General features: G+C 38.2%; 1 protein-coding gene across 1 annotated transcript in view; it reads right to left on the bottom strand.

The window, feature by feature from the left end:
• LOC137248425 (zinc finger protein 91-like) overlaps positions 1 to 16,650 on the bottom strand; it is a 191,521-nt gene that overhangs the window by 29,132 nt on the left and 145,739 nt on the right. The window contains exons 13-18 of the mRNA XM_067779363.1: positions 12,784 to 12,945; positions 8,392 to 8,700; positions 6,325 to 6,471; positions 5,949 to 6,245; positions 5,697 to 5,816; positions 5,481 to 5,623 (exon numbers count right to left, since the gene is read on the bottom strand). Coding sequence (XP_067635464.1) covers positions 5,509 to 5,623; positions 5,697 to 5,816; positions 5,949 to 6,245; positions 6,325 to 6,471; positions 8,392 to 8,700; positions 12,784 to 12,945 — 1,150 coding nt within the window. The 3' untranslated portion in view covers positions 5,481 to 5,508. The remainder of the gene's footprint in view (positions 1 to 5,480; positions 5,624 to 5,696; positions 5,817 to 5,948; positions 6,246 to 6,324; positions 6,472 to 8,391; positions 8,701 to 12,783; positions 12,946 to 16,650) is intronic.

The raw sequence follows: 16,650 nt of genomic DNA on the forward strand, positions 1-16,650 counted from the left end.
ATCTGCAAGAGTTTGCAAGCGAGGCTACAATTTTTCAGAGCAAGGTGTAGTCAAAAATGGCGAAATTTTCAAAGTTTGGATTGATAATAAAAAAGATTTTGTTGCGGTGTTCGATTGCGTTGTTGGAAGATTGAAAACAGCTATGGGGAGGAAGAAATTGAATCAATAAAAAACAAGGTTAAATTTTTTTTGTAGAAACGCCAATAGAAGGTGGCAGAAACACAGTCGAAGTGGTTAGAGTGCGAGGCAGAACTTCTCGCAACCGTTACTGCAAAGCCTAGAGGCCGACCAAAACTCCAATATGATATGGTTTGGGAAAGGCAGAAAAGAAAAATAGCGTCTATAGTGTCATTAGAACAAGAACACAAATTAAATTTATTGCTTCATGCTGCTTCGATTTCGGCGAAACACTCAAAAGAAAAATATCTTCATTATGTTCTCAATGCAGTGAACAAATCTCCTTGTAGGCCAAGTAAGATAAAAAAATTAATTGATTCGAAGGTTGTGCATCCAATACCTTTGTCTCCTGGGGATGCTATGGCTTTTATCTTGGAGAATAATTTCACAAAACAACAATATAACAACATTCGGCAACTTAGCAAGTCTCGTAATTGCGATATTTATCCCCACTATAATAAGTTGTTGGAATATAAGTCACAATGCCGACCGAATGGAATACAAATAACAGAAACTACAGCAGTTGTTCCATCACAAAATTTACCCAACCATACCGTCAAACGAATTTTGTTACTCCAAGAAGACGTTCTGCTCCAGTTAAAAGGAGATAATACACTAACTGTAATTTTAAGCTATGGGTTTGATGGCTCTAGTGGACATAGCCAATTTAAGCAAAATTTTTTTGAAAATACTCACGAGTCATTTGACCAATCATTGTTTCTGACGTCAATAATTCCCTTAAAATTAGTAAAATGGGTCAAATGATACGAGATTTGATATAAACTATAGTCTTAACATGACTCTTATCGATGGAAAAGTTTTAAACGTTTTAACTGATACGAAATCTACCCAAGTTTGTGCAATATGCGGTGCTGGACCAAAAATGATTATGTCAGTTAAGGACTTGAAATCTCCATGTTTTGAACCTAGATCGGATAGTTTGCAGTACGGTATAAGTCCCTTGCATGCATGGATTCCTTGCTTTGAATTTATCCTTCATCTTTCTTACATACTTGATCCGAAAATATGGCAAGTAAGAAGCAAAGAACATAAAGAGCAAATAGAAAAAAAGAAGCGGGAAATTCTAAAAAATTTCTGGGACGAAATGGGTCTACATGTCGACAAACCCAAGACAAACGGAAGTGGTAATACCAACGACGGTAACACAGCGAGAAGGGCATTCTCAAACGCAGAATTGTTTGCTTCACTTACTAAAATAGATTTAAGTTTTTTAAAACGCTTACACATAATACTCGTAGCAATATCGTGTGAATACGAAGTAAATACCCAGCTATTTCAGAGCTACTGTGAGGAAACAGTAAAATTGTATTTTCAGCTTTACGATTGGAATCCGATGACATCAACTCTTCATAAACTGTTAGTGCACTCTTCGCAAATATTGGAGTTTGCGATACTGCCACTCAGTGTTTTAGGCGAAAACGCGTGGGAAGCGCGTAACAAAATTTATAAAAGTGATCGTATCGGACATGCCAGGAAAGATTCAAGAGTGCACAATATGGAGGATGTTTTCGGTAGAGCTATGGACTCTTCTGATCCACTATTATCTTCGTTACGGAAAAACAATAAAGCCAAACAAAAATTGTCTCTGCCACCTGCAGGTGTCTCGCTTTTAAAAATGCCTGACATCTTTAATGAATGTGAATTACCTTCCACCTCAAAAGCGGCACTAAGCAAGACTCACAACGAATCTGAGGAGGATCTTTATGAATCCCTTTATTCACTCGAACTTGAAACTGATCATTCTTTTGATAATTGTCAAATAAACAAACTTTAAAGTAATATAATTTCAGATATAGATGTTCCTGATGCAGAAACGCACTTCTTTTAGGTTTTGATTTTGTGTTTTTTCGAGTTCAATAAGTATTGTTTATATCGAAATATATAAAAAACTATCCTGTTTGAAATTAAATTTTAATTTATAGTTTCCACTTTGTATGGCAGCAGTAGTGAAAAATGGGCGTGGCCCACCCATTTTTGCCACAAGACGTTATTTTCATCTATAAATACCCCATGCAAAATTTTAGACCGATAGCTTAACGCCAACTATTTTATTCCTCAAAAATTCAATTTTGAACCAATGTGCATTGGTGCGGTCTGGTTTGGAACCATCCTGGTCAAATATGTTCGCGTACTTTAGGAGCAGTTGTTTTGCCTTACTCTGAAAGGCTTCCTCTAGCCCCTGCGTCCATGCCGTGATGTCATTTGAAAGATCAGTATTACTAGATGAAACGTATTCCTGGAGCTGTTCACAGTTAATAACTACTTCAGCCTTTTGGCATCTTCCCAAAATAGCTCCTTTGGTCAAATTGAATGGTGACTTGAACTCATTGAGTACTCTTACCGGAATACGTCCATCTTGTTTTGTCATAGCCAGGGTTTTTCCTACAAGTATGTTCGGTGCTGATTTGTTTGCTGCTTCTAAAACCCACGATTTGTTTGTCCCACAATCTCCATCAACCTTTGCCCAGATGACTGCTTCGGATTTTGGTGGTATTTGCTGACTCTCTTGCTGCAAGCAATGGTCTTATCTTCTTGTTCACTAAATCTGATCGAATGATGAAATGGGATGCACCCGTATCTACAGTCAGTAAACGTTCCTTTCCATCCACATGTCCTCCGACAGTAAGATTGTTTGACCTTCTTCCAATTTGTGAGATAGAGATTATGGGGAATTCAATTGAGGGAGCCAGCTGTCGCCCTTTGCTGCTGACTCGCTTTAGTTTAACGATTGATTGGTCTTGGAGATCTGATCATCTCATTCAGCTCTGCGTTTACGACCACCAACATTGTTGGAACTGTTGGGGTTGGTGTTGCAATAACGCGCAATGTGCTCTGGCTTTCCACACTTACAGCATTTGACTGAATCATTATTCTTCTGCTGCGTACCCTTAAATGCTTCCAAAATTGTGTCTACCCTCTCTACTCTCGTCTTTCTACTTTCACACGATGAGCCTAATATGCTGGTTTACTCAATAGAGAGGCAGTTTCCTGAGTCAATGCATGTGATACCGTTTCAGCAAATGTCAGCTTTGGGTTTGCGTATGTAGCTCGCTTCGTTTCCACGTCCCGTATGCCATTTATAAAACTCTGGATTTTTACCCTCTCGGTGTATTTCACGGGTGCGTCCGCATTTGCGAGATGAGCCAATCTTTCAACATCCGAGGCAAACTCCTGCAAAGTCTCATTCGCTCTTTGGTGACGGTGTTGCAACTCAATTCGGAATATCTGTTTCCTATGCTCGCTTCCATAACGTCTCTCGACAGCGGCCATCAATGCTTCATAGTTGTTCCGCTCTCCTTCGGGAATCGTCTGTAGGATTTCGGCTGCTGGCCCTTTCAATGCCACGAACAGAGCTGCAACTTTATCTTCAGCATTCCAGTTGTTCGCTGCCGACGTCTTCTCAAATTGGAGCTTAAATACCTGGAAAGGAACAGAACCATCAAACGTTGGGGATTTTACCTTCAGAGTAAACGTTGACGTTATTGGACGGTTCAATTGTAACTCCTGAATACGATCTTTTAAAGCATCTATCTCGGCTTCCATTTTATCTTGTCGACCACTGAACCCTTCCTGAAACTGCGTTAATTTCTCTTCCATACGCGATTCTAGTTGTGTAGAGATCTGCGATGATACCTGTGCTGAAATTTGTGTCGACATTTCTGATATACGTGCCTCTTGTGCTTCAATTTTAGATGTTATTTCTGACGACATTTCTGAAATGCGTGCCTCTTGTGCCTCCATCTTGGATGTTATACGTGCCTCCTGTGATTCCAGTTGAGTTTCCATCTTGGATGTTACTGTCGACGTTTGTGCAGATATTGCAGCTAATATTGTGTTCAAGTCTGTGTTCGCCATTGTCTGCGGTGTTTCGTTTTTCTCCTCAATTTTTGTTGTTGTCTCGTCGCCACCAAGATGAAAGACATATTCTTCCACGTTAATTCCTTCTGCTTCCATTGCCTCCCGTAGTCTTGCCTGAAGTTCGAGTTTATTGCCGGTTGTATTCAATCCACGGGCGTGTAACTCCTTTTTCAGTTGCTGGATCCTTAATTCACTTAACTTCGCCATGTCCTGGTTGTGCTTTAAACTCTGGAATTTATTCAACAATTCCTCTTCTGACAACAATTGTAACGAATTTACTGCAATTCCCTTATTTGCAATCTTCTGCTAACGTTCGTATCGCTAAATTGTTGAATAAATAACTCCAATATAGAATAATGGAAAAATTGCCTTTATTAAAGTACTTCACAATAACACTTATACTTGGCAACGAATAGCTTGCTTAATAACCAAACTGACTGATAGCTCAAATGAAGCTGACTTCTCGCCTCCACTGTTGTCGCCCTTTTATACTGTTCGACCTCCTTGTTGCATATTTCTAGGCTTTTCTAATTCCAGAACTTACTAGTTAGTTATAAATTTCTCAGCTACAACTACATATGTATAATTTTTATAGCTTCTCTCATACCCCAAGCGCTTGTATGTGTGAGCGACACTTCCACAATCACAATTGCATACCTTTAGGAGCATTTCAGATAAGATATCTGCATGTGCTTGTGCGTTGCTTCTTAGCTGCGTATACGTACATATGTGTTGAATTATTGATGTGCATTCACGTCACTGCTTAGCATCGGCTTAGAGATAACAGTACCCTTAGTGTTGCTAATATTCGTTACACTATTAAAAAATTTTTTAAACACACTTTGTATCTACGTACATTTACTTTGTTTTAAGTCCTATTGTCAAACACTGTAAATAAAACTTATGGTTGTTGTGTTTGATTCCTTAAATAAATAAATAAATAAATAAAAATAAAATAAATAAATAAAATAATGTAAAGCACGAGTCTCTCACGCACCGGGTTGCATTCTCCCGTGCAAGCGTGTTCAGTCAATTAGAACAACAGCTGATTAATGTTTGCTGTGGTGACATTCTTTTGATTGAACTTAGGGTGCCATTACACTACGTCATCAAACTTTTTTTTTTTCAAATTCGATTACAAATGCAACAATTCCGCAATGCTAAATCTTGACTCATTTTTTTCAATCAAACAATAAATATGATTTTGTGAAGCTATTCGTAAAAATTGGAATGAATTAGTACACGTAGCCACTATTTAACATATTTCCTTAATCCGAGTCACAATTTAAGAGATATTGCGATGTAAACAATTGTTTTCGATCACGGATCGTATAACACGATACCGGCCCTGGATTCCGCGCGTTACGGATAAATTAACCTTAATAAATGATCACAGTCTACGGACTTTAAGAATGCCATGTTACCTGTTAACTTTTAATTTAGCCTCCTCCCTTAAAGCGTCTCTGGATCTTCCTTTTTATGAGAAGTTGAGTGTAATCGTAACTTATATGGCCTGTCGCCGGTATGAGTACGCATATGAAGGCTTAGGTTCCAAGTTTTTTCAAATCTATTGAATACAAAATAGGAAGATGGAATAAATTTACATCAATACATTAGAATGAGGTTTTTTTATAACTTACCGCATTTCACAAAAATCGCACTTATAGGGCTTTTCGTCCCTATGAAGTAGTTTATGTTGAATTAAGGGCTTTGTTTTTCTAAAACGTTTACCACAAATATCGCACGTGTATTTTTTTATTCTGTTAATCGAAAAAAGAATTTTTTTTTTTGGTTAGTCTATATACTTATAAAAGTTTTCTGATTTATGAAATGTATGCGACGTTGCAATTTCGATAACAGTGCCCTACAATTTACGTTATGTTAATACTTTCCTTTTCAATTCTTGCTGCTTTAATTTAGCTTCTATTTTCTTTAAGGCCTTCATATTTCGCTCACGCGTCTCTGGATTTTCGTCATTATGCGTAGTTGAGTGTAGCCGTAGCTCCGAAGCAAAACGAAAAGCCAAGGGACAAAACTTACATCTGTGTATATTATCGCCAAGATGTAGACGTAAATGCGTATTCAGTGCACTTGTTGTAGTAAAGCACCGTTTGCAGTATTTGCATTTATATGGTTTTTCACCGGTATGAGTACGCATATGCTGGCTTAGTGTTGAAGCTGTTATAAATCTATTCAACAGAAGCAGAGAGCAAAGTTGGAATAAGTTTAGATAAATATATTAGGACGAGGATTTTTATGATAACTTACCGCTTTTCACAAAACTCACATTTATGGGGCTTTTCGCCGCTATGAATTAGTTTATGTCTATTTAAGTGCCATGTTGTTTCATAATATTTGCCACAAACATCGCACGGGTATTGGTATTGTTCGTTCTTGTCACGTATGATTTTGTATCTGAAAAAAAAAAAAAATAAAATCACACACGTAATCTAGGCAATCAAAAAAAAAGTTTATTTTTTGACATTAAAGGGAAGCGAGGATTTGAATTTTGTAACTAAACTAACAATTATTTGACTACTTAAAAGTCGAGTAAGATTCAACTTGAGCAGGGTCTTAAAACTTTTTAGCATTTTTAAAGAACATATTGTAACGAATTTACTGCAATTCCGCTTATTTCAAATGTTCTACTAAGTTTCGAATTACTAAACTGTTGAATAAATAACACCACTATTCAGTAATGCAAATTGGTCTTTATTAGACTACTTTCAAAATAACACTTCTATTGCTCGACAGATAGCGTTCTTAATCAAAACTGATTTTCGCGCCTCTACTTTTGCTGCTTTTATACTGTGTGATTTCCTCGTTGCATCTTCTAGGCGCTTCCAGAATTTACTTAGTTACAGGTATATAATTGTAACTACAGATGCACGTGTGTAGCTCTCATATGCGCGTGTATTTGTGAGCGACAATTCTACAATTACAATTGCATACTTTTGGGAGCATCTCAGATAAGATATCTATATGTGTTTGGGCGTCGCTTCTCCGCTGCGTGTACGTACATATGTGTAGACATAATGATTGATTCGTTTATGTAGATACATAATGATTGATTTATGGATGTGCATACAAGTCACTCTTAGCATCGGCTAAGAGATGACAGTGTCCCTTAGTTTTGCTAATATTCGTAACAATATTAATTAAAAAAATATATAATAATAAACTATAAAGTTCACTGTGAAAGAATAAAATCGACTACTTAATATTTCCCATAAAAAATAAATGTCAGAACATAATTGAAATATATCATGGTCATTATGGTCCAGTCATATTGGGATTTTACCTATAATTTACTCTTTTATATTTTAAAAACATTTACACTGCTCAAAGTCCCGTCCAATTTGGACTTGTTAATTTACCAACTGGTAAAATTTAGATATTTTTTTCTTTGCGTGGAAATTTTAATATCATAACAAGAGCTTTCTTGTGTTTGTTTCCCAGAAAATTTGTAGTAACCTAAAAACTTATTGAAACACAAAGAATATAATGTGCAAATTCTTAAGCAATAAACGTGCTATAGTTTGAGTAAATGTAAAAACTAAACACAAAACTGAAAAAAATGTAAAAAATTTAAAACGATCAATAATAATTTAATAATGGTTTAATAATAGTTTAATGGTTGACCGCAAATGTCAGTACAAAAGTGCGGAATCTTGCAATCTGTTTTTGAGTAGCTCCCTATGAAGCTAGAGTCTGGAAAGTTGGAACATATTTCAGAAACCGATGATAACGCGACATGAGGAATCGTGATATTTTAAAAACTCCTCCGATTTTGAATATTTTGTGGTCAAGGTAAAAAAAAATTCCCGGTGAGCTAGGGACTTGAAATTTAGAACACAGTTTAAAATTGTATTAAACTTAAATACTTCAGATATACATATGTTCCAGGCAGTGATTGAACATGCTACGTTACTCCGAAGTTTTTTTTTTTTTTTCGGCTCTGAACATAAACAGAGCATGGAGCAGAGGCGTAGCATAAAAAGTGATAGCATTTCTTATACTCCGATTCGAGCTAGAAAAAATTATAAATCTTTCACACAATAGTTGTGCATTGCCAACAAAAAATTTAATTTTTGTGCGCTTGACTAAAAATTGATTTAACTATTACTTCGTACCAGTATATCCCACATCAAGTAGTTATTCAGTATATATAAATATTTGGTATTTTTGGAAGCGAAAATAAAACATAAAGTTCTTCACTCTATTTTTGTCCGATATCTAATAATTCCCTCGCAAAAGCGGTCATATTTGAAACTGTTTGACTACCACTACATTACGGTGATCAAATATTCTGTTAATGCCACGTTATTTTCTTACCCTCCAAGTTTTCCCTCCAATATTTGCTGCTTTAATTTAGCCTCTTCTTCCTTTAAAGCTGTCATATTTCGTTCACGAGTGTTCGGATCTTCGTTTTTATGAGACGTTAAGTGTAATCGTAGCTCCGAAGCTACAGGAAACGCCAATGGACAAAACTTGCATCTATAAATATTTACACCCAGATGCATACGTAAATGTCTATGTAGTACATTTATATGCTTAAAGATGCTTCCGCAGTACTTGCACTTGTATGGTCTTTCACCGGTATGAGTGCGCATATGGACGGGTACACGTGAGAGGTGAGCAAAGCTATTTAAAGACAGAATGAAAAGTTATAATAAAAAACGACGTTATGACGATGATTTTAATACTACATTTACACTAGCTCCAAACACGTACCTCCAAATGAGGTGAGGTTTACCACCAAAATCAAAATCCCCAAAATCAGAATACCCAACACGAAATCCCTATTCCCTGTGTGAAATACATTCACATTCACACAGAATATGGGAAACTTTTATGGAGGTGACTAAATACCCAAATGATTCAGTGGGTTGTGCAGAACCCTCATAACTCTTGTAAACCTCACTTTCCAGTGGCGAATCGTGTTTCTTTAGCAGGTGAGGCCCGGGCGACCCCAAGTTCTTCATGGAACTAGGAGGTGGGGGAGGATGGTCTACAAGGTGCAATGTGGTCATATTAAATCATTTCCGAGATGTTCGGGCTTGTATCTTAATGGTACTTGTGTCTGTAATGTACCGGGTCTGTGCCCGGAAGGGGATGATAAGAGCAATACAAAGCTTTACAGCTTAAAAGCTTCCGCTACCCAATTGTCCACGTCACCTACATGAGGGGAATACTGTTACAAATATGAATGTATCATACACATATTTAGCAGGCGAGGCTCTGGCGACCCCAAGTTCCCCATGGAACTAGGGGGTGGTGACGGTATGGTCTAGAAGGTTTAATGTGGTCATATTAATCGTTCCAGAGATGGTGGTAAATGGTTCTTTGTTAAAGGACCGGATCTATATCCGGCAAAGGACCATCAACATCGATAACACTCCCCAAAACCTTCGGGAAGTTTCTTTATCGTTAATACAACAACAACAAGCGGGATAGGGGACCTAGAATGTACCCGCGATAGGTATGCCTGGCGAAAGGAGTGATATCGGTCGATGACTCGCCTTAGCCGTTAGTAAAACGGTAAAAGTCTAGAAAAGGGGTCGACTGCTAATACTCGTTTCGGTTGAGGAGTCAAACGACGCGTATTGACCTCGACAGCAATAATCTGAAGTCGGAAAATATATGAGATATTTGCAGTTAAAGTTGGCTATTTTCATGTGATTTTTGTAATATTGTTTGTACAAAGGGGTTTTGCACGGAAAGCCGCCAAAGAAAAAAAGTGTTTTTTTTATGTTCTGCACAAAAATACTATGAATCGTTAATATCTTTTGAAGGACTCAACAGTTTCCGTATTCGGATTACACGGTGCTACAGTGATTTTGTTTAAGTACGACATTTATTATAAACAAGAAAATTAAACTCCCAACACGAAGTCAATGTCGTGCCACTTCAGGATCGTGGATATGATTTTAGAATTTATTATAATTATTGTTCGAGAGTGCCTTTGTATTATTTATTTTGTAAATAATTCATCATAATAATTTATTTGAAATAGTTTTTCGCATATATGTAATACTCCTATATTGCTAATAGAAAATGCTCGAAATGAAAACAAGAGATTATGAAATGTTTGTGTTGTGTGAAAAAATTTAAATTTAGGTACATTAGGTTATTGAATACAAAAACAAAAACGTTTAAACAGCAATATATGGGCACCTAGCCTTTTGTAGCAATATAGGAGTATTGGATATACACTGAATGAAAAGGAACGGTAAATTCAACCGAAATTTCTGTCAATTTTTATTTATCGCAACAAGATGTTGAATCAACTGCGCACAAATCCTTCATTCGTAATTAACCGTTTTAGTAGTCAAATAAACAAAAAAAAGTTGTTTCATTATACTTTACCCATAGTTTTGCTAGATTAACAATTATTACTGTCGCTCTAAGAATACGAATCAAAACTGTTAATATCGAAGGGATTTCTGTTCTTTTGAAATTACCAGTGCAAACTGTTAAATTAACAGATTTAAAGTTAAGATGAGACTAACAGCGAAAGCCGTAGAGACAGAGATTTTCGAAATAACCAGCGTAAACTGTTAAATTAACGGAGTTTATTGTCGAAAAGCCGAAAAGCTATTGAAATAACAGATATTTCTGTTTTTTCTACATTAATAGCGTAAACTTTTACAGCAACCGAGTTTTCTGTTCATATGACATTAATACCTATGAAAAAAGAAAGTGGTGTTAGTTACACTATGCATAACTCAAGAACGGATGAACCGATGTGGCTGAAAATTGGTGGTAGCTTAGAACCAGGGAACGGACATAGGATACTTTTTATCCCGTTCTGGCTAGGGTCTTGAGATCAAAACGTGGACCTGGGATGCGTTTGTACAATATGGGTATCAAATGAAAGCTGTTGATGAGTGCTTTAGTACAGGGTAGTTTTCATACCTATTGGTGACTAGGGTCTCGAGGTATAGGCCAGAACGTGGATTAGGGTAACACTAGGGTGTGTTTTTACATTATGGGTATCAAATTGAAGCTGTTGATGTGTGTTTTACTACAGATTATTTTTTATACCGCTGGGTGACTTGGGCCTCGAGATATAGGCCAAAACGTGGACCGGGCAAAAGTAGAATGTGTTTACACAATATGGATATCAAATGAAAGCTGTTGATGGGTGCATTAGTACAGGGTAGCTTTCATACCTATTGGTGACTAGGGTCTCGAGATATAGGCCAAAACGTGGACCCGGGCAAAAATAGAATGTGTTTATACAATATGGATATCAAATGAAAGCTGTTGATGAGTGCTTTAGTACAGGGTATTTTCATACCTATTGGTGACTAGGGTCTCGAGATATAGGCCAAAACGTGGACCGGGCAAAAGTAGAATGTGTTTACACAATATGGATATCAAATGAAAGCTGTTGATGAGTGCATGAGTACAGGGTAGTTTTCATACCTATTGGTGACTAGGGTCTCGAGATATAGGCCAAAACGTGGACCCGGGCAAAAATAGAATATGTTTATACAATATGGATATCAAATGAAAGCTGTTGATGAGTGCTTTAGTACAGGGTGTTTTCATACCTATTGGTGACTAGGGTCTCGAGATATAGGCAAAAACGTGGATCAGGGTAACACTAGGGTGTGTTTTTACATTATGGGTATCAAATTGAAGCTGTTGATGTGTGCTTTACTACAGATTATTTTTTATACCGCTGGGTGACTTGGGCCTCGGGATATAGGACCCGGATACCCCGAGACAATGTTTATACAATATGGATATCAAATAAAAGCTGTTGATGAGTGCTTTACTACAGGGTAGTTTTCATACCTATTGGTGACTAGGGTCTCGAGACATAGGCCAAAACGTGGAGCCGGAAACCCCTAGAATGTGTGTGTACTATGGATATCAAATGAAAGCTGTTGATGAGTGCTTTAGTAGAGGATAATTTTCATATCCTTGCATGCGCTGCAGCGTAAGCATATTTAATGCAATACCAATAATTTAATAACGCAACGCTTGTGGGAAATCAAGGCCACGGTCATTCTCACCTGCATTCTAACACACTTGCGTAAGGGTTGCGCCGCTGCCGCCGGCGCTGAGGTTTCTTTAACAAACCGCCAAGAACGTTTGGGCAGTTGCTGTCGGGGATCCGTACGACTAAGCCGATTTGGTGTTTAAGTTAATATACAACCATATAAATAAAGAAGATTTTGTTAACTTTAAATTTCAGCGCTTTACTAATTTCAACTTCTTAGTTTGTTTGGAGCAAGTTGGTTCCTTAATTTTTTTAAGTGAAAGGATCTGAGCTCCTTAAGTTGTATGTATATATACTTGCACAATTCCTCATATGACGGGTAATGTTTTTATTTATATAACATTTTGTGGACTTTGTGTTTGTGACATTGTCCCAAAAATGCGCGCAGATTTCGTGTTGGAGTTGATGATTTTAGGGATGTTTTTTAGCTGTGGATTTTGTGTTTGGGGATTTAGTGTTAATCCCCATTTCAAAGCGTTTACATTTGCGTCATTTGCATATTCTTGTACCTTTCCCACTCGACTGTCAGGACATCAATGCATCGCAAGAAAATGCATTAACTTTAAATACGATAAAGAAATATATCGATCGTACTTTCAGGGGCCAAACGCGATGAAATACGATCAAATTATTTCTAAAAGGCATTGTATTTGGAATTTTGAACCCAAACTGACGCTTTTGGTCCAGTGTAAATGTTACATAAGAAAACTTACCGCATTTCACAAATATCACATTTATAAGGCTTTTCGCCGCTATGGATTCGTTTATGATGACTTAAATAACTTTTTCGACTAAAACATTTACCACAAATATCGCAATCGAGTTCGTTGCCTTGTTGTTTAAGTTGTTTGCCTTCTTCATGTTTTTTTGTGCATCTGAATAAATAATAAACACAGATAATTAAAGAAACGAAGTTGTTTTTATCATGATAGAGTTTATTAAAATATGACGTCCAATAACGTTTTATTATATAATATTGTTACGAATATTAGCAAAACTAAGGGGTGCTGCTATCTGTAAGCCGATGCTAAACAGTGATATCATGCACATCCATAGATCAATCATTATGTATCTACATAAAGGAAACAATAATTGCGTCTACACATATGTACCATGTACGTATACGAGCAGCGGAGAATCAATGCACAAACACATGCATATATCTGAGATACTCCTGAAAGTATGCAATGAGAGAAGTTTGCGAAGTTTGAGAGCTGATGGCATCTAGTAGATTCTGGAAATGGAAGGGCCTAGAAGATGCGAACGTTGAAATCAGAGAGTATAAAAGGCAGCAAATGTAGAGGCGCTGGAATTCAGTTTGATTTGAGCTATCAAGCAGTTTCGATTAAGACGCTATCTAGCGAGCCATAGCAGTATTATTTTGAAAGTCAGTTCATTTAAGCTATCAGTTTGGTTATTAAGCCAGCTAGTTGCAAAGTATAAGTGTTATTGTGAAGTACTTTAATAAAGGCCATTTTTCCATTATTCAATATTGGAGTTATTTTTCAACATTTTAGTGATACGAACTTAGCAAAAGGGCAAATAAGAGGATTTGCAAGTAAATTCGTTACAATTGGTGTCAGAAGAGGAATTGTTGAATAAATTCCGAAGACTTCGAATAAAACTTGGACATGGGAAAGTGGAGTGAATTGAAGATCCAGCAGCTGAAGAAGGAGTTGGAGAGCCGTGGATTGAATACAAGCGGCATTAAAATCGAACTTCAAGCACGACTACGAGAGGCAATGGAATTAGAGGGAATTAACGTGGAAGAGTATGTCTTTCATCTTGATGGCGAGACAACAAAAATTTAAGAGAAAAACGAAACATCGCAGACAGTTACCAGCACACACTTGAACATGATATTGGCTGCAATATCTGCACAAACATCCACAGTAACATCAATGTCGTCGCAAATGTCAGAAATATCGTCACAAATGTCATCCCAACTGGAAGAACAGAAGACATATATGGCATCCCAACTGGAAGAACAGAAAACGTATATTTCATCACAGATGGAATCCCAAGAGACACGAATAACATCAAAGATGGAAACACAACTGAAAGAACAAGAGACATGCATAACAGTACAACTCGAAGCGCAGGAGGCGCGTATATAATCAAAACTCGAAGCGCGTATGGACGAGAAAATAACGCAGTTTGAGGAAAAAATCGAAGCCGAGGTGGATGCTTTGAGAGGTCGTATACAGGAGTTGCAATTACATCGCCCAGCTGTTTCAGCAAGCGATCTAAAGGTAAAAACACCATCCTTTGACGGTTCTGTTCCTTTCAGGTCTTTAAGCTTCAGTCTTCTCAAACTGAAGCTTAAAGACCTGCAGCAGTGAACAACTGGAGTGCTGAAGATAAAGTTGCTGCACTATTCGTAGCATTGAAAGGATCAGCTGCCGAAATCTTACAGACTATTCCAGAGTACGAACGGGACAGTTATGACGCCTTGATGGCTGCTGTAGAACGACGATACGGAAGCGAACACATGAAGCAGATACACCAAATAGAGTTGCAAAACCGCTACCAAAAAGCTAATGAGACTTGGCAGGAGTTTGCCTCAGATGTCGAAAGGCTTGCACATTTGGCGACTGCCCACGCACCCGTGGAATACACCGAAAGGGTAAAAATTCAGAGCTTTATAAATGGCATACGGGACGTCGAAACGAAGCGAGCCACATACACAAACCCAAAGCCAACATTTGCAGAAACGGTATCCCATGCGCTGACTCAGGAAACAGCGTCACTTTTGAGTAAGCCCACATACAAAGCTCATCACGTGGAAGTGGAAAGGCCAGAGTGGGTAGACACAATTTTGGAAGCATTAAAAGGAACGCAGCAGAAAAACGATGGTGCCATCAAATGCTTTAAATGTGGAAAGCCAGGGCACATTGCACGTTATTGCAGTACCAATCCTAACAGTTCCAGCAATGTGGGTGGCCGTAAACGCAGAGCTGAAGGAGAGGAGCAAATCTCAAAATCCACTCAATCGCTAAACTAAAGCGAGTCAGCGGCAAGGGGCGACAGCTGGCTCCCTCAATTGAATGCCCCATAATCTCTATCTCACAAATTGGAAGAAGGTCAAGTAATCTTACTGTCGGAGGACATGTGGATGGAAAGGAACGGTTACTGACTGTAGATACGGGTGCATCCCATTCCATTATTCGAGCGGATTTAGTCAACAAGAAGATAAGACCATTGCATGGAGCAAGATTGGATACAGCCACTGGAGAAGACAGCACGGTTCTAGGAGAAGTATCATGTGAAGTCGCAATTGGGAACGTCACGGTAGTACACAATTTTATAGTGGCAGAGATTGTTGATGAAATCATAATTGGAGTGGACTTCTTAATCGACCAGCGATATAAGAACATGGATGTACCACTTAATTTCGGCTACGAGAGAGTCAGCAAATACCACCAAAATCCGAAGCAGTCATCTGGGCAAAGGTTGATATAGATTGTGGGACAAACAAATTGTGGGTTGTCGAAGCAGCAAACAAATCAGCACCGAACATACTTGTAGGAAAAACCCTGGCTATAACAAAACAAGATGGACGTATTCTGGTAAGAGTACTCAATGAGTTCAAGTCACCATTCAATTTGACCAAAGGAGCTATTTTGGGCCAAAGGCTGAAGTAGTTATTAACTGTGAACAGCTCCAGGAACACGTTTCATCTAGTAATACTGATCTTTCAAATGACATCACGGCATGGACGGAGGGGCTAGAGGAAGATTATCAGAGTAAGGCAAGGCAACTGCTCCTAAAGTACGCAAACATATTTGACAAGGATGGTTCCAAACCAGGCCGCACCATTGTTGTGAAACATCAAATTGACACTGGAGACGCGAGGCCGATACGTGAAGCTCCACGTAGTGTTCCACTGGCGAAGCGGGAAGTTGTGAGTTAAATTATACAAGAAATGAGCGACAGCGGCGTCATCGAACCATCAGCTAGTCCCTGGAGCTCACCGGTAGTACTTGTAAAGAAGAAGGATGGAAAAATGAGGTTTTGCGTGGACTACCGGAAGTTGAATGACGTTACGAAAAAGGATAGCTACCCATTGCCAAGAATTGACGACACTCTGGACTTGCTCTCTGGTACGAAATGGTTTTCCACACTGGACTTCAAAAGCGGCTACTGGCAAGTGGAGGTGAAGGAGGAAGACAAAGAGAAAACAGCCTTCAGCGTCGGAGATGGTCTTTGGCAATTTACAGTAATGCCCTTTGGACTATGTAATGCACCAGCTACTTTCGAGAGACTCATGGATCAGGTATTGAAAGGACTACATTGGAAAACATGCTTGGTCTACCTGGACGACATCATCGTATTGGGCAAAAACTTTGATGAACATCTTAAAAACTTAGATGAAGTTTTCCAGAGAATAGCTGGCGCTGGTCTGAAGATAAGTCCCAAAAAGTGTGCGCTGTTTAAAAAGGAAGTAAATTATTTGGGTCACAAGGTAACGACAGAAGGTATCCGTACAGCGAATGAAAAGATAGAGGCAGTAAAGAATTGGCCAAGACTACAGAATCTGCATGAATTGAGAAGTTTCCTTGGGCTGTGCACATATTACC

The sequence above is a fragment of the Eurosta solidaginis genome, chromosome 4, assembly GCF_040869045.1.
Source record: "Eurosta solidaginis isolate ZX-2024a chromosome 4, ASM4086904v1, whole genome shotgun sequence".
NCBI classification, from domain to species: Eukaryota; Metazoa; Arthropoda; class Insecta; order Diptera; family Tephritidae; genus Eurosta; species Eurosta solidaginis.